This window comes from Apostichopus japonicus, chromosome 23 (genome assembly GCF_037975245.1).
Source record: "Apostichopus japonicus isolate 1M-3 chromosome 23, ASM3797524v1, whole genome shotgun sequence".
In the NCBI taxonomy this organism is placed as follows: Eukaryota; Metazoa; Echinodermata; class Holothuroidea; order Aspidochirotida; family Stichopodidae; genus Apostichopus; species Apostichopus japonicus.
This window is the reverse complement of record NC_092583.1, coordinates 5,277,464-5,302,580: the sequence shown is the minus strand read 5'-3', so window position 1 is coordinate 5,302,580 and position 25,117 is coordinate 5,277,464. Positions and strand designations below refer to the sequence as shown.

Genomic DNA, 25,117 nt, shown 5'->3' with positions numbered 1-25,117 from the left:
CAGCAATTCAAATCGAACGGCAATCATATGCGTCTATCTCTACACCTTAGAGTAAAGCAAAACAATTATTCAAATTGACCACGTATATCTGGGAGCGTACATCATAACTTGGTCGATATGTTCACAGGGTTCGTGATTTGGTCAAGGTTCCCGTAAGGGATTTCATGTCGATGCAACTGGTGGTTATATCAATTTGATTACAGAAATGGACGCTTGCTCGTTGCGTGCGTGTATATGGAAGCACGCGCTGAAATTTGGCCACAGTAACTTGGTAGTCATAGATTTTTTTGTCAGTTTACGCAATATTGCGGGTATTTATTACTCACAATTCATTTAAGTTGAACGCAATGGCAGGCATTGCGAAAAGTATAGCACGTCACCCTCCAGACGTAGAATGCATATAACATGATAAGCCATAAGGCTGGTTGATGTATCTGTCTTCCCGACCACCCTTGCTCCCAGCTTGAAACAGTTCATGGTATGGGAATTTAATGGTCCATTTTATCATCACTTGGATTAGTTTATAAGAATAGTTGTGTTCCAAAGAATTATAATATGTACTATATACAAATCTATATACAATCTATATACAAAGACAATGATATCAAAAGTCAATGATATAGAAAGACAATGATATACAAGACAATGGCAGAAAGCAGCCTCAATAGCTAGGTCAGGACTCGGGGACAACGGACCATTTCTTTCCTCAAAGGTCTGCTGTATATACCCCAATTATTTCACGCTATCATGGAAAAGTTCCTTGAGACTACGTATAATCGACCTGCCTTCGTCGTAAAATGACCTCATTTTACCAATTAGTCTGCAACGCCTGCCACATATTTTTCTTGTATGAGTCTCTTTGTGTAAACGCTGTATGATTAACTACACTGTAGACATGAATATATTTCCACACAGTGTTAACAGAAAGAGTCATGTGGTGTTAAGAAGCTCTGTAGGCTAATTGTAGAGCCTGAGGTCGATTTACGACCGTGGCAGGTCGATGACGTAATCACAACACTTTCCTAGCTATAGTGTGCTATAATTGGACCCAATAAAGCAGATCTTTAAGTAAATTATGGAAATGAAAATACCTTGTTCATTATTTCATATTTTCCCGGGCTCCCCTCTGACTCCCCGCCCCCCCCCCACCCCAGTCTCATTTTATCAAGCCTAATAATAGGTCAAATAATAACAATAAAACAACTCACTTCTATAATTCCTTTATTTTGATATATGCTTAGAAGGCAATAAAAAATTAACATTTAGTGTGTGTAACATCAATAAAGTAAAATCTCTTTCATTAAATCAATTAGAACATGTCCAGCACATTGCACTTTACAATTTGCAAAAGGAAATAACAAATAAACAAAATCAGCAAATAATATGTATTTTCACATAATTACTTTATTCTTTCTCGTGGCAATCAAATGAGGTGCGATCAACGCAATGAAACGTATGTTAATTAAAATAACTGCAGTTCGGTGAATACGATGTGGAAATAACTCCGGTTGTTATATCCATGCGTGTGCTTAAATCATTTTGTGTAGGACCTTGTCATGATATATATATCATGATATATATATAATTGAAATTGTAGTGAGTTGGAAAATCCAGAACAGTGAAAAAACTTCCAGCCTCCACCGGGATTCGAACCCGGGCCTCCCACTTTATATGCGGACACCCTAACCACTAGGCTATGAACGCTGATTGTTTGTCCAGAGGTTCGAAACCGGTAAGGAAGGTCGTAATTCCACTGTAGGCGTTTGTCACCTGTATCGAACAATACTAGTTCTGTATTGGTGACATATTTGCCTTACTCTAGAGATCAAACATGGTGCTAACCAACTCGAAGTCATTTGTGATTCCTATATATATATATATATATATACATATATATATATATATATATTTATATATATATATATATTTATATATATATATGTATATATAAATATATATATATATATATTATTATTATTATTAATAATAATAATTAAGTAGTTCGGTATCGTTTGAGAATGTCTTTCATAATAACGAATCCGTGAGAATTATTAGCCGTATAGCTCAAAAGGCTTGACACGCTAGATATTTATCTGAGGCCATTCTGAAGTTTAAAGAAATAGTTTTCAAGAAAAAAAAGCTTGTTAAAAAAGAATTCTAGTACCAAATCTAAGTTTTTAAATATTTGTAAAAAAACTGAACAGTTACAACAAATTGTGTGTATATAACAACTATGTACAACGAGAACCACATAATTATTAGTGCAGTTACGATATACATTTCAATCCATAGTAGCAATAGTAAACAATGTGCATATTAAGAAGGTAAGCGTGTTCCTTGGCTCACAACAAAAACGAAATCAAGTAAAATACTCTAATAATTAGAACTATTTTCGGTAACATGTGATCGAAGGGACGATAAATCTTATAAAAGGTATAAGTAATAATTGAGAATGCCAATGTAAGTGATTATCTTTCATAACATGAACTCATCTCAGTCCAAATTTATGATCTTTAATACTGAAGTCAGCAGTATGCCTAAATATCTTCTCTCTTCTTTTACTGTATACATGACTAATGAGTAATCAAGGCTTGAATTAGCAAAACTAATAGTTACGATAACTTTTTCATTGTTATATTTCTGTTGAATTCAATTCATAATAATTCTCTGGCTTTTGATAAATAAAAACTAGTACTTCATACTAGACCCTATCCTGTCACTTTTTTTTTTATAATTTTTTTTTATAGAAATCTGGAATTCTATCACTGTTTCTGTTATTTTTTGTGACTCCGTTTTCATGGCGGTGTGAAGTTTACATGCTATGATGCTCTGACTACGGGTTAATTACAGATTGATAGAAACTTAAAGCGAACATTGTGATTAAAATACTGGACTTGGAAGTTTGTATAAAAATGTCTATCTTCATATATTACACTTTGGCACAAACCACACTACACAAATGTTAATATTGACCTTATACTAAAGTATGACATCCTTTCAACTTAAAAAAGAGTGTCCAGGACACCGCCATATAATCATAAATACAACTTTTATTCACGAAAACGTAGAGAAGACCAAGTCAGTACTCTAATTATCAAAATAGTAGCAGGTGCAGAATTATATTTGGAACTGTCGGTAGCAAATTTAAGTACAAAAGTTATAACTTATTTTTATATTACTGATAATGTGCTCCTTATAACAGTTTCACAAAGAGGCAAGTGTGTCAACTTGTAAGATACGATAACGTTGTTACATGTTAGTACAATATGTGAAAGGTGTGAAAATGTACAAAACAATATCAAAACACCAAAAGTTTAAAAGTTCAAAATAATAATAAGTTTGCACTGCATCTTGTTGTGACTTTGACTACACTTAGAGTGCCCCGATAAATATCGATTAATTCAAAGTTAGAATGAGATGAATATTAAACCACAGTGAACCATATACAATCTTTCATCTTCAAATAGTACACTATACTCTTATTACAACCAATGGCTCATTTCATATAAAAACAGTTAAGCTGTAATATTTACGATAACATTTACTATTTTCTCAAAACGTCTTGAATGTACCCTTCCCTCCCCTACTTAAACTGTTAGTGAATGCACAGTCACAACTATTAATATGCATTTGAAAATCGCAAGCTTGGGATTATCTTATGCTCGCTTGAAGCTTAGTACCAAAAGGGAGAAACTGACAAAGCTACTTACAAGTATAATGCTTAATTTAATGCTAATATATGCGAGTATATATAATGTGTAGCCCTACAAAGAAGCACTTTTTGACGTATCAATTATGGTGACTCCAATTATGCAGGCTCAAATCAGACGTACCATGTCGTCTCCCCATCATTGTCTACTTCAGCGGACTTATGCGGATGCATGTACTCAGGCATATCTCTCCTCTTAAACCCAGAGAGCACCAGTACACTAACTTACTTTATAAAATCATAACAATCGCAACCCTGAGTAATGGTTATTCAAGGCACCAGGCTATTGGGATTATTAGCCATTCATAGACGTAACCATTAACCATCTGTATCTATACTTAGTTATCATAACAATAGTAATTTCACGAATCCTATGCACCCGAGCTAACTCAATGGAAAATCTCAAAGCGCTAGGTTAAGTAGAACACCATGTTAATCCATACCATGCTCTAAACATGTCGATCTCTCACTAGTTCTTAAAGCACGTATTATTCGGTTCTGTTAGCTGCTTTAATTTACTATATAGGATGCAAACTAAAACCTAGTCAAGTTAAAGTTTCTAAATGGAGAATTAGGTATGTATGTTTGGTGAGGTGCTATATGAGATATGCCAAAATTCAAGAACTATATGTGAGGTAAGGCAAGTTTAATTACTTTCCAATAGCTTTTCAAGTACTCGAGGAAGCGGAACGTTTCCTTGACCTTTCAGTTGATGTAGTCTTTGGAGGCCATTCTTGCTGAACACACGAAGCTCCCTCAATTGTAGCAACATCTCCGAGAGAAACTTTGATTGGTTCGATGCTGATGAATTGAATGTCACGTGATCGTTGAAACATGTAATGATCTTATTTTCAAGATCGGTGACTTTCTGTGGCTCTTGTAGACCATGTCTCACTGTGGGATGGATAACAAAAGTGAATGATAAGCTACATCGATCAATTGATCATCACGGAGAACGATTTGTAAATTATCTTTGCCTCAATCAAACAAAAGTAAGTAATAACGACATAGTAAGAAAAGTAGAATGTCAGTATGTACAACTTACCTGTGATAAGAACTAGTGCTGAGAGGCAAGCGAAGGATGATAGGTCAACCTTTAGGGTTGTCAAGACTCGTCCAAGCCCATGAATGTCAGCCAACCAATCACCAAATGCTTGTTCGCATTGTTCTTTGTGGAACACGTTTCCATTACAGAAGGTAACTAGTTCATCATTGGGGTCCATCCTACAGAGAAATAAAATTCAAATAAACAAACATATAATTAGGGGTTTCGAGGTCAGTCCACAACCAGCAATCAGTGTGTTCCGTTGGAACGATAAATGTCTGAATTTTCAAGAAATATTTATTCTTTCCAGGGAATGTTTGCACAAATCACAAAATAAAACTATCACCAATCCATCCGTGGGATGTTACTCACCTGTATGCCATTTTTAACACGAACAACTCCAAGCAAGCCGACTGCAGCAACAGCAGCTGGTCCTCTTTGCAGAGGTCACTGAATCCGGGAATCTTCTCTGCCCACGTTTTGATGACTTCAAGCGATGAGGATAGGTTGTCATAAAATTGCTTAAGCTGTTCTTCTTCCGACAGACAAGACTCATTATCACCGGGCAGCCGAAACTAAATAAGAAATGTGAATAATGAGATGCCTAGTGTACAATGTCTGTATAGGCTACATCCCATTTTCATGTGTAGTTTGGTTTTCATTAAAATTTTGCATAAAATTGATCTTAAACTAGATGAAAACCGTTAACAGGACCGTCCTGACTAAAATTACACAAACCGTCAGTCACCATTGAGTATTGTTGCCAAAGAGTTTATACAAACGGCCGTCATATTTGATAATTCCTAACTTTTCTCTTTTCATTAATTTTGTTTATAGTTTAATTATAATTACCTGGTTATAGTTCCTATTAGGCTTTGCTGGCGAAGCATCAAGATGAGCTCGCACAAGGGCTGTAATAAGACTCACAGGTGGAGACGGGGGAGATAGGTCTTGGGGATTTCGCTGTTTTGTCGGTAGCCTTCCTCGACGGCCCTTGAGGCTGTCCCTGCGAACAACTGTGAGTAACAAGAAATAAGATTGAAGCCACGGTTATAGCAAGCTAAATATAGTTTGATTAGCATTATTAACACATACTATTACAGAAGTCTGGTTTAGGCAGAGAATTACTCTTTCTTTCTGCGTTTCAATCGAACAATTCCCTATATGCAGTATGCGTCTGACTCTGACACATTCATTTTTGATAAGTTACCACCAATTTTTTGACGGCTGAAATAACTCGGAGACATTGTAGAGACATTGCGTTTTTGTTTACCTTCTTTGACCATTCCGACTGCCAAACACTTCTGGAATCGGCAGTACTGGCAGCGGTTCCGCCTTCGTTTATCAACAGTACAGTTTCTGTTCGCTAGACAAACATATTTAGCACTCTTCTGGACCGTTCGCTGAAAATGGATAGAAAAAGCTTCATTAAAAATACGATTCCGTTACTGTTAACTTAAAAGGAAGTATCAGGTTTTTACCAGACTATACCAACTACATGTATTTATGACTGACCGGTGAGTGGAATTGCAAGATAGATATAATAAACCACAAAAGCATGCTTCTGAACTTACGCTTGCAAATTGAAATGCATTAATGAACAATTTTTTTCTTCCTATCTAGCCTAGCGTCTTCTATATTAGAGACACAAAAAACGTACTTTTGTCGTATCAAACATATTGCAATAACTCACCTTAAAGAAGCCTTTGCATCCTTCGCAGGTACGGACCCCGTAATGTTGGCAAGCAGCACTGTCTCCACAGACTGCGCACATCCCCTCCTGGTTACACATATTTCTTGATGGAAGTGGCGGTGAGGTACATGCCGGTCCACTTGGCATTGGTATCGATTTCCTCATGACACCTGTGTTAGTCCCCAAAACATGTGATTGAGTTAAAGACGTCACTAAGGAACCTGGAATTGGTTTCGTATCAATCAGATCAAATCCGAGATTTGTAGACGTAGGGCAGAATACTGACGTCACTGCATTTTGAAGGGTTGTATGTGGCATGGGCCATCCATTTTGTCTCCCAAAACCTTGAGAGTAAGATGGTGGTTGAGACTGAGTGGTGGGGAGATGATTGGTAACAAAGTGAGGCGAATTGTCCGACGGGCAAAGATTGAAGTCGGGCTCGGCTTCACAGGGACTAAAATTAAGGTGACCGTGGGCCATGGTTGTAAAGGTGTGATGATTTGTACTGACAGGAGCGGGTACACTGCTGTAAGGCTGAAAGTGTGTCACCTCTGGATCTGCTAAATTAGGCAGTGACGGAACGTATGTCGAAGTGTTTTTAAAAGATGACGAATGAGTGCTCTCTGGCAAGAGTGGTTGCTGCATTTCTAAACCTGGACTTCCTCCAAGATTTGTGAGAGGATAGTCAGGAGATTGTTCTTCATACTCTACACGTGAGTCAATTCGGTGAGTTAAGCCGTAGGTCTCTTGAAAACTTGGCAAGGAACTCAAGTTAATAGCCGCAGTCGGACTATTACTAGGATAACGGAATGGTTCGGAGGGGAGTGGAGTGAAACATATGCTGCCAATCGTCGCAGACTCGTGCATCTTCGTTGCCTCGGTAACTGGCATCGGAATATGGCGGCGATCAGAAATAGCGTGTGAATGATGTTGGCCGAGACCTGGAGATGAGGACACCGAAGTAGGTGAAGAAGCAACGGAACCAGGTGACGGTACGTACGACGTCTCACAAATGGACGAAGATGGCGAGGAGATATAAGGAGCGCTCTCTCCTATTCCATGACTCGTGCCGTTGGTCGTGAAGGCGCCAAAGCTCGTGTTAAAACCGATGGATTGACAAATATCTGAAAAAGAGAGGGGAAAATATGAATAATTTACCAAAAAAATAAAGATATTGACTTGGTGTATATCAAAATTTGACAGGGCAGAACGATTCTTGTTGTTTTTGTATTGTTTTTTTGCTTCATGTATTACTTAAATCGTAAGTATTTAAGGTTTCTATTGGAGAGTTTATCTATAGAAGAGGTAATGATAATATTTTTAGTAAACTTATAACTTATTAGATTGTTTTTTTACGTAGTCTGTGTGTTTTCCTTTGGCATGTAAGTGGCGAAAACTGACGATCGTCTCTGACAAATGAAAACGTTGTCGATAAATAAAACCAAACAGTTCATAATCATTCCATAGGTTGGATTAACTTGAACCTTACAACTGGTAAATCAGATTTGCTTTAGACTATTACATTTCTGGCTGGCAGATATTATTTGATTAAGTCTACACGTCAACGTTGAGATCAGATTTATGAAAATCTTCTTGACATGCACAAAAAGCGTGAAATAGAAGAAGGCAGTGATCAACTTGTTGTAGAAAACAGAACAAATAGCAATGGGCATGCACCTGCATTGAGCTCAAATATGTCCGGAAAATCGCTGTAGTTGAGGGCGGCGGTTGCACCTCCATGATGGAAGTCTTGATACTGGTCGGCTGGGCCGTGTACCATGGTTAAAAAGTTCACCTTGTGTGTCAACGCCACTACTGCAAGAGGGTACACACAGCAATGGGCACAGGCAGGTATGATAGAGGGCAGGCTTGCGTTTTAATGATGTCTCCTATCTGCAAAAAGCGGGAAGCGGAGAAAAGCGCATGCAAATTAAAACGTAAGAAACAGAAACATAACACTGGCTAGTCAAACAATATTACGTAAACAAACATTTCAAAAGATAACCGCACATTCACACAGGAAATACGATGTTTAGCATACCGACTATTAAATTTCTGTAATAACAACTATCTATGATCTTCAATAATATAAAAGCCGAGCTACAATGTTTAAATATCAATAAGCAAACCAGGTTAATTATTAAAAATATTAACATAAATATGACTCTTCGGAAACAGCATAAGACATTTTAGACTGTCTTCATAGCTTTACATTTTAATTATATATTTTTTAATAAACATACGTTGACATCTCGTTGACTCATGTACATATTTCTTTGAGTAACTAATTAGCGTAGTTAACTCTCGTCTGTATTTTACTGTTCTCGCTGAAATGGCTTTAAGCGGCGGGTTTTTAATGTGTTAATGATGACTCTGTTAAGCTCGATTATGGATGTGACTGATTTACCATATTCAAGCATTTCCTTTTCTTGGATTGTTAGCTGATGTTATTGTTTTAATTAAGACAATTAATAATAATTAGTAATTTTCTTTATGCGCACTTGTAATCTATTAATCACTTAACGTGAATCACAAGTCGACGAATAAGTGCTTCGTTAAAACTTAACTTCAGTTTCACTTAACATTGATTAATTGCCTGCTCTTGTAGCGACTGATCGAACATTGGCATTTTGAACTGTTTATTATTATTATCATTATTATTTTTTTTTTAGCTTTTCTTTGCTTTGTTCTCCTTCGTTTTCCCTTAATAATGCGTCAAAATGCAATTGAAATTGTAATAATCCACGCATACTGCAGTTTAAACACAGAATGAATAAAGCAACTGGTTATAACGGTTAACAACCTCAAGGGAGGGTTATTTGTATTAAATTTAATGTATGAATATAGCTAGCTAGTTAGCTAGCTTGCTATATAACTAGCTAGTTAGCTAGATAGATAGATAAGTTGGCATATAATTATTCACATGCAAGTATGTTTGTCATTTGTTCGCTTTATTTCGCCGCCCTGATTGACTTTTTATTACATGCCCACGAGACGTCAAAGTTATGGACATTGAGCCTAATTAAGGAGTGGAGGGAATTCATATGAAGACAACACCAAATCAGGATGAACCCTGGCCAGTAAATATTTGACACTCGATATTACGTCAACCACATAGTCTATAAGTTTAGATTTTATATTATGATAAATCTCTGCCAATAAATAGCTTCAACAAGGGATTGTTCAAATAGTAATGATGCTTCTTGAAAGATTAAATAATTATTAGTACAAAACTAAAGTTCAAGTGTTGAGTTAACATCGTATCAAGTCTCGAGAGGAAGGTAAATAGCTGAGACACTGAATTACAATGGATAAGCCTCATCCGTCCAACTCGTTTGTGGGCGGGCAGATAAACTCAAATTTGGTCAATTACTTTATGCTAGCAGCAAAAATGTGTACCAATTGTGATGTGGAGAAGTGATATCGGATCGTAAGCAACCGCTAAACAAACACTACAACAAATATGAAGTTAAGTATTGGTGCTTGAATGCATCAGTGCACGCTCTACTCGTAAATATATATATATATATATATATATATATATATATTTATATATATATATATATATATATATATATTTATATATATATATATATATATATATATATATATATATATATTCACTGTTCAAGAATTCACTGTTCACAAAGATTTAAAATATAATAAAATGTAATATATAAGCTACATATATATTAGTAACGGTGTCTGAAAAATGGTGCGATATTTAAAGCCTATCTTCTTCACCTCATTCCTTTCGTGAACACTACATAGTTAATTTCGTATACAATGTTTGTGTACAATGCAAAGAATGCGAAGAATATGAATATGAAAGACAGTTGTGTGGTTGTGCTATCAGTGTGAACCTCAATAAATGATAGAAACATTAAATAAACTCCCACGTACGTTACGCAGGTTTACATACCACCAACTCGTGATGGAGCCACGTACTCATGTTAATACAGTAACACATTACATGGTTTACTCAGAGTCAAGAACATATATCGCTGTCGATAGGATCATCGAACATATACATAACTAAATATAGCCTATCTCTATGTAGGGTCACGTGCGTTGTATGGGCTTATCTGCCCAACTATATGAATTACTTTGTAGTAAGGGACTTAACTTGGCATTCGATGTACTGAACTGGCTGCACAAGTTTTTGTTTTAATATCTGATAGTGTGTTGTACCTTGCTAATAAATTCATGTCGGAAATCCAAAGATTCAAGATTCTATGATATATTGGTGCGAATATTCATACATTAAATGTTTGCCTTATATCGCAATCACAGACGGTTAACAACTTAGGGCTGCTTGGTCTGAACTGAGAAAACGAGTTGGCTCCCGCGGATCTTTCACCAATAGGCTACATCAGCTGTGTTATGTTATCAACCCTAATCACCACAGACCGTTGCCGAAGAAAAAAATACTCAATAAAGTTAAGAATCGAGACAGAACCACCTTAATTATCACTTTGATGAATTGAAAAATAAATTGAAAAAAAACTAATAACTAATAATCCATCACTAAAGGTAACCAAACAGAGACATTTAAAAAAACAAACGATATCAGTACGCTCACATCAGTAGGTCTGTGCACTTTCAACATGAAAACCCGCCGTAATACATTAAGAGTATGCATGTCTCCTGTACTGCAGTAAACATTGTTGATTTAGCCTCATTAATTAGTGGAAGTCTTGTTGACAGCTTGTCCAATTAATATATAAATTCCTTCTTAGTTTGAGAATACCAGTGTTATTAATACCCGACGGATATAAAAAATATATAGATATAGCACCAGACATGTAAATCAAAAGTATACACATATCAAAATGTATTCAACATTTAAAAGTTTGAAACCAAGTAACATGAATTAAATTAGACCCAAAATTCTTACTAAGATGGAAAAAATAAAGAAAGAATTACAAGTAGATTAACATAGCTTACCAATGTTCTTCCTTCCCAAATCAAGAAACATCACAATTATTGCAAATTAAAGTGCTATCCTTTTTGAAAAAAATATATAATCCAATGGGGAAATAAACTGTATCAAAATACAGGCTGATCACTTATTAAATGGTTACAAAATAGTTGTCTATTTCTAACGATTTGCTTCAGAATGGAAAACACTACTGTTCTGAAGCAACGAATACATCCAACTGAAGCTTTATCCTAAATATGTATCACCACCGTAGTGACTGATTCGCCGAACAATCTGTAAAGCCGTACGCATGCCAGCAGGCTATGACATCAATAGTCGCATCGTATACACCCGTAATTGACGCTACACAGCCACGTACCTGGGAATATTGCTTATGTATTACTAGTTTAGCAGTGAGCGTAAGAGACCGTCTTCTGACGTCATCAAATTCGAGGGTTACACCGTTGCTTACGTCAGGAGCCGCTTCGCTGCGTTCCGTGTTGCTTCAAATAGGCAGCTATTTACAGTTGGAAGTCTGACCCCGTGACCTCGAAGAATGATCAACGATCACGCATATCATTAAATTTGAATTTGCCCGCATTTAACGTAAAGTCGGTCCTACGTTTCACTCACAGAATTTACAGACATTGATAGTTTACAACTTACCGGAACCTCACAGAATGGATTAAAAGTAATTCCAATGTATGGTAGGGCAAAGATACCCGAGAAAAAATCAACGAAAACCTATGAAACAACGATTGCAATCCAACTTCGTCCTCACACATGTATTCCTAACTGACACAAAATAGGCCAAAACGAACCAACGAAAGAGAGTTACAGCAAAAAAGTTCTCCCATTTGTGGATCTTGTACTCTCCTACATGATGCTGTAAAGTTTCGGTGAAATGGTTGTCTAAGACGGCCAGTCACAAAACGATTACCTCGACTCGGCGATTTTGTTGCTGTCGCCGCCATTTTGAAATTAGGTAGACTTTCGCCAAGCCGTTTTCATGCTATGGGCTACTACCGACAAGACTTCATTCAAATCGTTTTCAATGTAGTGGAACCCATTCCTTTAGTGTACGGTCTATTAGGAATGTTAGGTTTTGTGGCGTGAAATTAAGTACTTTAAGTTGTGCTAAGGTTTGGAAGAAATTTTGTCCCAAGTTCTAATATATGATTAGGTAAAATGTGAAATTACTGAGAGCTGCGTATGGGAGGGGTAAGAGAGACAAAATGGGGGAGGGGGCAAGGGAGATGGTGTTTCCTTTCTAGCTAAATTAATGGTGGTAACTATTAAGGTAACACAAATTTTCCTGAGTCTGTTGTCAAAACTGAAGGGGTCATACCACATTGAATATACAAAGGTAACATGACCTAGGCCAAACCTTATTTCTAGTTGCTTTCTAAGGAACTTCCAACAATTCCGAATGATTTATACCTACAATACCAAATGATTTATACTTACCCACTTACCATAATTCCACAGTAGCCCTTACTCAGTGAGATTCTGCAAAGCTGGGTACTCATCTGTTGCTTATATTCATCAATAAATATCAGTTAACAGTTTTCCAGTCAATACCAATCCTTGTTTGGTTCATGTATCACACTACATAACTGCTTGCCAATATTGAAGTTAAGTACTGTGGCTTGGGTAGGGGTGTGTTGTTTAGGGGAGGGGTGTGGTGTTTTTAGGGGTTTTGGGGAGGGAATGTGGTGCTTAGCGGATTTGGGGAAGGGTTTGGAGTTTCCCAGCTTTGGGATGGGTGTGGTGTTCACCAGCTTTGGGAAGAGTTAGGGTATTTTGGAGGGATGAGGTGGTTTTGCCACATATGGGGACTTTAATTAAAAGCTGACTTTCAGTACACAGGACGTGTTTGGATACATTACGTTCTATGGATACTCTGACCAAATATTTTGAGTAGGGCTGTTTTCTTTTTCTTTTGCACATGCATAGTAGAACATAAGTCAACAGTGGAAATACAGTTGCCTGGTCTTTTATTGATTTTATAACTGTAACAATAAGGCACTTTAAGCAACAGAAAAAAGAAAACAAAAAACATTTGTGTGACACTCTCCATGAAAGAACATGTTTTAATGTCCTGTGAAAATATGGGCATGAAATATAAATTACTTCGATCACTTCAAAGTGAAATACTTTGTTCAAATGGAAGGAATAGCTTAACAAAATTTGAATACTTCTTGAAATGAAACACACTTCATACTGTGAAGACTTCATACAATAATGTTGTCTGAAAAAAAATCACACACAATGTCAAGTGCATTATGACTGGAAGGGGTATTTCAAGGTGGCATAGTGAAGGCATGACATAGCAAAAACAGTTCAGGTGGCAGGATGGATAATTTTGTAACTTTGAAATGGTGAGATATACCTGTGACATATAGCATAAGATTAAAATTAAAAGACAAATATATAAAAGTAAAAGGTAAGAGTAGAAAGTAAATAAATAAGTCCAAACTTGACATATAACTTTAACAACCTGGTCTTCTTCAGAAATAGGAGCACCAATAGCATCCCAACGATCCATACTTCCTTTCATATAATTCAAATTATTTCCAACTGACTTGCCCTCTGCCATTTCAGTTCTGAGGTACTTTTTCTTGAGCTGAATTTTGTTGGTTAGAGAATCCTTTTCGAACAGAGTACGCAAGGCATCCTAAGCATCACTAGGTTTCTCACTTGTTGTAATTAATTCCAGCTGACTAGATGCTATTGCAAGCACAATGGTGAAAAATGCCAGTTGTGTCTTTTTCAAGTTTGCACTCTTCTACTTCTCACATACAGTAACCCCCAACTTTCCTGAGCCATCCTCATAGCCCACAGGCCTTTTGCAAGAAACAAATGTCTCATCTGGAAATTCCATGTCAGCCAGTTCGAGCCATCCATTTTGTTAATTTTCCACGTCATATTTTCTGTTGTTCCAGCCATATTGGTCAGTTGTCACGACTAAATTAACCAATTTAAGTACCGACAATTCCCAAGAAATGGTTCCAAAATCAGCACATAAATTCCAAACAACAATCTATTCTACACAGTTAACTTCCAGTGTATGTGTCTGGGCCAATAACCTGTTCGAGTTAGCTAGAGAATATGCATGAGACTGCTGAGTATATTACAGCCTGTTGCTGCACACAACTTGTTCTTTCTATAAGAGTATAACAGAAACTGAGGAAAAATGTAAATTACACATATATAGAAAACAAAATTGCTTAAAGGTAGCACACTTATAATACAACCTGATTAAACAAACAATAGTTTGGAGCAGAGTTGTAACAACAGGCACTTAACTGATCCACAGGCTGCATTCCTTCTTACTACGGGTACATATAAGAGAGCTAGGAACTTAAAGATATATAGTATTAAATAGAATGTGAGACTACATTTATTAACAGATTTCTATAAATAAACTCTTATATGAAGACTTCAGATATGAGGATAATAAACATGAGGATGTAATAAACTCTGGAAGCTCTCTGAGCTAATACTTAATACCAGTGGAACTGCATTTTGCAATGTTAGTCATTATACATAACAAAACAAATCTAATAGTGAATGAAACTTTTCTTCTTTTTGGGAATAACTTTTTTTTGGTCATATATACATGGGAAAGCACCTTAGAGAAATCTGTGTGTGACACACACACACATAGGGAAGACTGTACGTGAATGACTAACTAAGTACTTCTACTACTGTACCTATCATAGAAAACAACATAACAATAAAAAGATCGTAAACTCTCGTTAACAGCAAAACATGTTGTCACAAAATGATCCCTGATATTGTTTTAAGTCACCTGGAATTATAAGTAGCTATGTACAACTACATGGCTCTATGAGGTGCAATTGTTCTCAAGTACCAGCAGTAGGTCTAACTGTAATAGCAATAAGTATAAAGTGTAAGCAGTATAAAGCAAGCTAGTTTTATTTCTGTGTTACGTATCTTGCTCTACATATTAAGCATAGGGAATTGGGCCTAGACTTAAGTCATGGATCTAATACCGGTCTTGAACACTTGTATCAAAGTGACATTGAAATGGATCCCGATCCCAGGATGGCGGAAATTTTCACCCAGTCCAGCTTTAATAAAACTCATCATAAGCCATGATCTTAACTTATACATAGTACAAAGGCAGTCTACTTGTACTACTAATAATTTTTGTAAAATAATAATAATACTAAATTGTATCTTATGCAGTCCAAATCTTTTCAAGAACAGACCCCTTAGAATTATTACACAAGGACGAGAAGGCGTAGGCTAAGAACTAAAGGTTATAGGCCTTAGGCCTAGTCCATTATTAAAATTGGACTAAACTATGCAGGTATTCTAGTATTACTAAAACTAGGCTAGGGCCTACCTGTAGTAAAAACTTGTCGTAGTATATTACTTTAGTAAATACAAAAGTACTAGGCCTATAGGCTAGCCTAGGCTTGTACTAGGGGCCTAGTACAGTAATATTACTGTCCGCTATGCCCTCGAAATTTTAAATTTTAACTATTTAGTAGCCATAAGTAGTACCGTGACTTATCAACTCCCTGATTTTTCCATATTAACGCAAAAAAATGAAGGGAATCTATGCCGAATAGAAAGATTACGAAAAATACGGGACGTTGCAAATCTAGCACTAGCTACATCATAGTCGACATATAGCGCTAGGCTGCACGTTATAGGATACGGTGCTTTCGTGTATATGTGTATTATGTACGTTAGGATACATGTATTAGGGGCAACCAAAAGCACATAGGAGCACCATTTTCGTTGACCAAAAAATCACACTTTTCGGGGGAGTTACAACTTTTCTGAAAAATATGAGTAAGATTCAAGCTTATATATTACAAAAATGCTATTTTTACGGTTAAAAGTTGTCTAAGACGCGAAAGTCACATAACGATAGACGTCGACTCGATTTGACTTACCTTTATGTTTTTGCGTTGGTCGTCGATAAGAAAATGCACTGTTCTATTGGTAAAATCTTCGTTTCTTTCCGGAAATGATCGTATTTGAGTCTCTAAAGTATCCTTTATCGAGCTACGATACTCGTAAACCCGAATGACATTGGGATGTTTGCGAATTTTACCGATTACATCCATACATGGAAGTAGCGAACCGAAGTCCGTAGAACCGGATTTGCGCGAAACAATTACTTCCGGGTCAAGTAGCTGTGCTCGAAAATTTGCTAGTAACGGTCATATATTGAGGTCAGACTTCCAACTGTTTATAGACAGCCAATGAAGTATTCGCATGCTTCAGTGTGTGTGCGTTCCAATAACATTGTGTGATTGATGTCAGCAAGTACGAAAACACTGCACACAAGGGGTGCCAAACTTGAACCAATTCCGGTAAATTTACCGGGTTGTGGTTACTCTAAGGGTATTATTTTTTGGTACACAATTGTCCTCCTGTTTTCCCCTAACAATAAATCCCATATTAAACAAACTTTTAGAGGGAAAAATGGAATGTGTCTACTAGCTCTTGTCGGATTAATTATCATTTAAATATGTGTGCGTCAGAGGTCTAGGCAATATCGTATTTCTAACTTTTATTACATCACTGAAGGATTTCTGACGGAGGTATGACTTGCGCCTTTAGGCAAGTGTCCCAAATACAGGGATTCATATGTAACTACAACAGCAGAAACGTACATGAAATACGAAATGTAAAACTTCTGCAAAATATCTGGCTGAGATCATGCCTTTGTATCGCACTCAGACATGATCAGATTAGATATGATGGGTCACATATAGTACATTGAGAAACCCATGGACGCCCTAGCACGAAACACTTAGTGAACAAACAGTTATCTCAACGGTTAAGTGACTCTCAAAGCAAGTGTAGCCAGCACCTTAGTAATAAGAACATACAAACTAACTTGACGTGTATTCCACATGGATTGTAATTCACAGTAACACAGGCACACCCTGCACAGAGAATAATCCTTCTCCCCGTGATCTCATTAATGCAAGCTGTGACTGGTCGCTTAATTCAAACGGCCAACGTTACATTAATTTAGTAATTTTCTATTTTTTGTTTATTTTGTTTTTTACATCTGACATAATGACCTATTCGAATACGGCTTTGAACAACAAGGTAAGGTATATTTGTACGGCCTATAGTGTACACATCAAAAAGGCAGCATGATACACTGGTATATGCAGACAGCGGCTAACTGTGCAATGTGTTGAATCGTATTACGTCAAACTTATTGTTTCCGAATCCTTTTCTTGAATATAATTATTGGTATGATTACTGTGATTAATATGATTATTCTTTGTAATTTTCGAATAACAATAAGCTCGTTGGGTAACACGTTAAAGTCACTCTTGTTTGTTCATTATGTCGTGACGTCATACGACATCACTAAATGGTGCTATTTATTTTTTGTACGTTAAATATCTCCTTTCAATTTTCTGTTTGAAGTTAGCATACTAAACTAGATTACTGGGTTTCTTAAACTTGATTTCAAGAAGAAATATTTCTGGAAGTCAGAATGAGTTTAGTTTTTAAATTCGCGTTTACCAAGTTAGTTCTGTTGTTTTCTATTTTGAATTTGCTTTTCTAGAATTATCCTGGAAATGTGATAAGGTTGTGAGTACTTACCCAGCAATCACAATCTCATCAATCACTTAAAGTGGCTTCAGAATCTTCAGTTGACTTACAATATTTGTTTGTGTTAAGGAAAACTCTTTAATTTTGATAATATTTTAAATAACCTGTTTACCTATCCTACAACCTAATCCTAATCAACTTTGTTACGAACTTAATGCCCCCAATCATTCCTTCCATAGTAACGTTATCTCAGGTCAGCTCAGTGTATGCTTTAATCTTACCTTCCGCAGATAACATAAGGCAGTCGATCAGTAACTGCACTCAGTAACAACTCTTCAGCTATATTTGTGCTGATCTTGTACAATACAAATATTTCCGTCTAGTTGTCTGTATGACTGTGTTTGATTAAATTCAGTCAGAATAATGATGTATGGCTATCCTATATTAGAAGTGCCAGTGCTTATTTAACCACACAATGTTACGCAGTGTAAATGATTCCCAGAAAGCGGATACCCTAACAAAGGCCATAACTTGTATATGCTTTTGTAGGAAGGGCACAATGCACAAACCCAGAATGGAGTAAATAATAAAATAGGAAATTTGCTTACGCATATACCTTGATAAAAATAAGAGTACACCTACGCGTGTCAAGAATATTTGACTGTGTGCTACAAAACAACCGTACAAAAATGCACCATAGGTTATATTGAAGAAAGGATACATGCAAAACGAGAGACTTACAATAACGAAAGAACGAATTGCACTGTACTGCAGCAGTGCCCTAGAGGCACTGATGGCTCTATTGACAGAATGCGTGGGTACAGATATTTTGGAATATACGCAAGGGCGATATTTGAAACATACAAGACGAGTTTTTTACTTATTTTTCATAGATCAACTTGACAATTTTCCAATAGCTCTTTAATTGGGAGGACACTTTCGCTGTACTTTTTTTTTATGGTTGCTGCAATGATCAAACACTGAATAATTTGCAATTCGTGACTTTCAAACCAAATAGTAAACATGAAATTTAGACAGAATATTGTCTAGAATTGACAATTTTCTAAAATTTCTTTAATTGGGAGGATACTTTTCGCTGTATTTTGTTTTTGTTTTTGGGGGGAAATTTTCAAAATTTCTTTCTTGCTTTTTGTGTGCAATTCAACACTGAATAATTTGCAATTCGTGACTTTCAAACAAAACAGTTAACATGAAAGTTAGACAGAATATAGTCTAAAATTCCGATGCTTACCAAATTTGTGAGACATCTGTCGGTCCACTTGAGTGTGTTCGTACCAAAATTCAGAATCCAAGAAATTATGAGATGGTACGTAAACATCCAATGAAGGAGCCGCCATGCATATAACACACGTAGATTTTAGAAGTGTGATCGAATGGCACAATGCTGCATCCAAATTGGACGAATAAACACTCTTGCCTTCTCAGGTTTAGGCTATGCGCGGGAAAATATCTTATCGGATGCGAGAAGTATCCTCCTTTCCGATTCAGAATTGTGGCAAATATTCCCACCAAACAGCCGACACTACACGACCACGGCAGAGACACAAAGTAAATTTCCCTTTCTCAAGGTAAATGCTATATGTGTATATACAACAGGCCGCGTTCGAGTTAATCCCCAACCAAGTACGTCAAAAGATATCCAACGAGCGTCATTCAGCCCAATAGACCAATCAAAATCGAGCTTACTTAATTGGGTTGGTGAGCTATACAGCGCTCAGACGATAGCACACAATCAAATACACCAAGAGCAGAAGAAATTGCTGCTGCGAAGTCGTGACGTCATTCTCTAGACAAAAAAGATATCTGTGAGATTGCAGGATATTTTTAGCACACTGTTCTCTCTCTGTTCGTTTATCTCTATTCGTGTTATTTGCAGATTTTTTGACGGAAGCAGTTTGCATAATTTAGAACTCTGTCACAAATACGTTTTTTTTTATCTTCCGGTGAAGATGTTAATATTCACGACGAAGATGATTTTAAACTAACATTAGTTTGTGTCTACATCGCTTCCACCTATATAACTAGTATGAAAATATATTCAAAACGAACTTAATTTACTTAAATTAACTGAACATATGATGCTATACAGTAAACATTAATTTATCGGACTGAAATTATTTTAGAACTTATATTTAATCTTTCTACAATTTTTTTATCGCTTTGAAAGTTTGGAAATTTGGATGCCTAAACAGGATACATATTTAGTTCATATTTCAACATTTCAACCAATTTTTCTAATGCATGCGTTAAGTATAAATGTTCTGGTTAGTTTTAAGATTTGTTTTTAATTATTTTTTTATTAGAATATTCACTGCAAATCTTCCACTAAAAGAGTTCCTTCACAAAACACCAAGTTTGCAGATCGAACAAGGTAGACCAATTGGCATGATAATAAATTGGGTAATTCCATCAAGTCGTAACCAGCCATCAAAAGAATTAAATAAAGTCTTTCCCAGCAAGATTCGATGTTACCTGAATCTTGTTTCAATTAAACTTGTAAGGGCTTAAACGCAACCGCAGTGGGAAGTCCTGAGATGATACGCTCAAAATCCCCAGGTACCTTCACTCCAATGACGTCATTGAGGCAGCACAATAAAAATAACTGACATACTCAATTGTACATTTAATGAAGATGACTGACGTCATAGCGCCTCAATCGGATTTTAACTCAATTATTCATACCTCAACGCCACCGTGACTGGAAGATATAATAACACGCTTGAAACAATCTTCGAAAGTATGACGTCATTATTGAAATAAAACCTCCCAAAACAAAGTTACTTCCAGTCGATAAGAAGAAAAGCGGTTTTCAATCTGACGTCAGCCTATAGCCTATGTAGATCTCACAAGTTGACCTAAATCCAATAATAACTTAATAACATGATAATTCTATTCCGTTTGATACGTTAGTGTCCCATTTGTGTTTAACTAGCCGATGTTAATTGAGACCATAATACGTTTGCCTAAAAGCAACATTTTGAATAAAGCACCAACAGATATTAATTCACTAAGCCAAGAATGCAAACAATTCCCAAGATATCCTTAACCGAACCTACACTTTGTATTTAACCACGCCTTTACTTTGCATATAACCTAGCTATATACTTGTATGTAACATTACCTGGTTAGGCTAATGACCACATATACATATGCAAATAGCACTACGGTAGCTTTGCCGGTGATTATTGAGTTATTTAAGATGAGAAGGGAGATATAATGCTTTCAGGTTTTTCAATTACATTGCGCCCACTCTTGTTTGTAACCATGCAATAGTTATTCACGATCCACCCAGGGAATTTTACGAATGTAAGTTATTGATATGTCAATTGGTACTAATTTTTGGCTTCTCAATCAATGTTTGTTTTCTGTTCTTGACTTGTTTATTTTTTAATCGCCAGTTTTTTGTTGCTTGTTTTAGTAACAAGGTATGAAGCTTATATTAGTTCTTCTTTGATATTTTGTTTCTTGTAATACATAAACTTTCTTTTATTGTTCGCAAGGTTTTTAATGGATCTTTGGTGTATTTCATTTATCTTTGTTTCTTTGTCTGTTTTTTCCCTGCTTTTGGTCAAAAGTAACAAAGTATCCATGCAAAGCTCGTAATATATTTTTGCACTCGTTCTATGAAAAACTGAAATGCATAGGTAAAGTCAATTTCAACTTACATTGTTTTGCTTGTAGGATTTATATTGCTGTGTGTCCTAATGTTTCGAAATCTTCAGCTTAATTGATTGCTCTTGTGGCAGATATCATGTGATACATAATAAGTGTGACATAAATTTAAGGTGCGCTGTTTTCTCCAATGACACTTAACGTACCTTACAACTTTTGTTTATTATTTTGCATTGTATAGGCGTAATGTACTCACCTCATTGTTTCATCGGTTGTGTCCTATATTCCACAGTGGAAGAATATCACTCAGTCATCAGTTACGGAAACATAAGCAATGTATTCATCCGCAGGGTATAGGTTTAACAATCCTATGGTGTGTTGCAATAAACAAACAGCACTCTTTGTACGGCAGGTTGTACGCAATGTCACGTGCTCTCAACTGACACGTGTCCATGGTTGCTGTGAAAATATAAAATATAAAATTTAGAATATGTTTGATGACAATAAATACAGATAGTAAATATCGGTATATGATTTCTCTCTCTTGAATCACCCCTTCCATTCCATTAGTTTTCTTTCTTCTTCTTAAAGCGAGAATTGACTTGTGTCTTGTCTGTCTTGACATTCACATAGCATTATGACGTAATAGTACCATCATATTTGTCATTCGCACTCCTTCTGTCTCATACTAGATAAACCGTCTAAGTTGAAGTGGTCTATCACTATATACGACATTAAAGATCTAATTAACGTTACTCTGTCAAGTGAAAATCTTAGACGCTTAACACAGACCTTTTTCAAACTCCCAAGAATCCTCAAACTTCTTTCATATATTTAAAACAAAAATACCAAAGTATTAATCTACTTCGGTTCTCTACGTTTGTTATATACCTGTAATACTGTTATGTACATGATGCAATGCCAAACACCTCACTTCCCTTGGTAATACCTAACCGTTTACACGATGTAAATGTATATTGTCATATAAAGGTGCAAACCATAGTTTCGTTTGGTTGTATAGCATCCCAGCAGCATTATATACATAAATACCTCCCTTATGCAGAATTATAAGCAGAAAGCTGCATCAGACGTCTAGGTACCTAAGTAATCAATCTTGACCCTCTTCAAAGAATAATTAGTTAATGAAAGATAAATAAAGACAACCAGTATCTGCTTTTCATTTTTTCAATAATCTTCGACTAAAATTTGCTTACACAAGCGAATTTATTTGATTCTCCTCAACACTTTCTTCTTTCCAATTTACCACGATTTTTCTGTTAGTCTTCTACGCAATGGAGGTAAAAAACTGAGTTTACTCCTGGTGATTTTGTTTGTCTAATCTCCTTGTAAAAAAGCACTATTTGACAATTTATACAAATAAGCATTAGAAGTAGAATGATACTTTTCCTGACAGTGAAAACTTAATCAAGCTTTGTAGATATATTTTCTACATCATAAGTCTTTGCAAGGCTCTCCCTCCACATGGTTTTTGTTCCGTTTTGGTGTTCAAGTTTCCTTAACATGTTTTTTTTTAACATTCCAGCAAATCAAGTAGACTAACAAGCAAGAAAGATACTGAGCTGTGCTAAGATTTAAACCTACCTTTGATTTAGTATAACTATCCGCAGTAGATGTATTATTCCAAGTAAACTTGTTCCAAGTGTATGATAAATAGGCATAAGCTACAGGAACCATACAAAAAACCATTCCATTCACATAAATAGTTGTTGCTCTTTATTAAAAGACTCTTCGTATACTAACAAGTGAATGTAACTGCGCCAAGGCTATATTTCTTCCTATGCAAAGCCTTTAAACGCCCATCACCCTGACGTAGTTGCCATGGAGAATTACCATGGCAACGTGGCTTCCGTCATTGTTCTGCGAGTGGGTAATGAGATAAAAGTACGAGTATTCTCTAATTTGCATATTTTTTTCAATACTTGTACCAATTGGACGTAGATACACTTAAAGGGGATTGCGTTTCTTTGGCGATGAATATAGTTTATGCAAAAACGGAGAGTTGCCCTGGTTTGGTAAGAGTCATCACGAATGAGGCGTTGGCTTTAAAGTCCTTATGATCATCTACCAACTCTAATTTTGACTTTTTAATAGGAAAATGTGAGCTAGAATATTATGTACAAAACAAACATCATTTTTGAACTGTAATGTATAAATATATTCTAACGTGCATGTATTAATTTAGTGTGTGAATAATGGGAAAAAATAAATTATTAGATTGTAATTAATAATATTGCAAAGTAAACTTCATATACGAATAATAAATTTGAAGAAGTTTGAAAGAAAGGAAAATAATTAAAAACCTCATGTTTAAGTCATTTTACATTAGAATTATAACTCATATAGCGGCACAATTTAAATTGCATGACGTGCAATTTGCGTCAGTTATACCCTGAAATTTCCATAAATCATTACAGAAGTCATTATTACCATGGCAACCCAGACTAAGTTGCTAAGGAAATCGCGCATAATGTCGTATCCAATACTTTACAGTGGTTGTATTTCAGAAGCAAATACTTTATTGGCAGTGACTTCGTAGTTGTCATGGAAACCAACTAACGTCTTTTGGTTAAAGGACTTGCATACTCACGTTATTGAACACTTTCGTATCATTTTCACTTAAAATAAGAATTCCTTTATTTTTTACCTTAATATATTAAAACACAATATTTGATATGTGTATAAAGAATAACTGTTATAAATAATAAGTTTAGTCATTAAAACTTTATGCTTCCTATAAAGTTTGCCAAAAGTATGCAATTTTCGTGGTACATACTAACTAACATTCAACTCATCCTCTAATGTTAAATTCGATCAGCTTTGCTAAGTCATTTCTGTCATTACTCCTGATAGCTATGTATGCTTTGCGTACATTTTTACTTTGGGGTAATTTCCTTTGTGTCTCTCCAAACTTTTATCGATTCATCTAATGTGGATAATTTGATACAAACGATTACACATGTACATGCGAGTAGAAACAACAACAACCTGAAAATAAACGAAACAGTCAAACCCTGAATTACTTGACTTGACCCATTCTACCTTTCCACAATGTTTGTTGGAGAACTTAATGACACTGGGGGTTTCAAGGACAAAGAGAAACCACTTAGTAAACTGCTCACCTTCTGTGTACTGGAAATCTGAAGACAAAGAAATTCTTCACCAAATTTAAACATGTGGACGATAATGCCATGAAAGTACCAACCAAACTACATACAGTTACACAATGCAAAGTGAAAAATTGTATTCAACAACAATGAAAATGAGGTTCTTTTATATAAATTTGTAAATCATGCATCTAAAGAAGATGCTCTTGTACTTACGATCTTTGGAAGGTGTGAGTTAGGTCCAAATATTGTTCGTATGAATCCCAGGGAATCTTGAGGAAGGTTTATGCGGTCCCTTCTGCAACAAGATTTAAAATACCAATGTTAAGTCCCAAGCAAGAGAGGAAATATCAGCGACTGTTCAACAAAGTAATACAGTAATTTGAAGAGTTTGGCCATAAAAACAAGGAAAACTATCTCCATACAT

General features: G+C 35.9%; 1 protein-coding gene across 5 annotated transcripts; it reads right to left on the bottom strand.

Annotated features, from left to right (window-relative positions):
• Positions 1–1,208: 1,208 nt before the first annotated feature.
• LOC139964529 (nuclear receptor subfamily 4 group A member 1-like) lies at positions 1,209–25,117 on the bottom strand. 5 transcript variants are annotated; one of them, XM_071966156.1, is made up of 9 exons: positions 24,907–25,117; positions 21,822–22,024; positions 8,125–8,340; positions 6,448–7,571; positions 6,028–6,157; positions 5,607–5,770; positions 5,127–5,329; positions 4,755–4,933; positions 1,209–4,603 (listed from the first exon to the last, which is right to left on the bottom strand). In XM_071966156.1, exons 3-9 carry the CDS (start codon positions 8,225–8,227, stop codon positions 4,356–4,358), a joined length of 2,151 nt encoding a protein of 716 aa, XP_071822257.1. In that variant the 5' UTR covers positions 8,228–8,340; positions 21,822–22,024; positions 24,907–25,117; the 3' UTR covers positions 1,209–4,355. The 5 variants fall into 5 exon arrangements, with proteins under 5 accessions (XP_071822257.1, XP_071822256.1, XP_071822255.1 ...); XM_071966155.1 differs by lacking the exons at positions 21,822–22,024; positions 24,907–25,117 and adding an exon at positions 19,185–19,511; XM_071966154.1 differs by lacking the exons at positions 21,822–22,024; positions 24,907–25,117 and adding an exon at positions 11,395–11,813.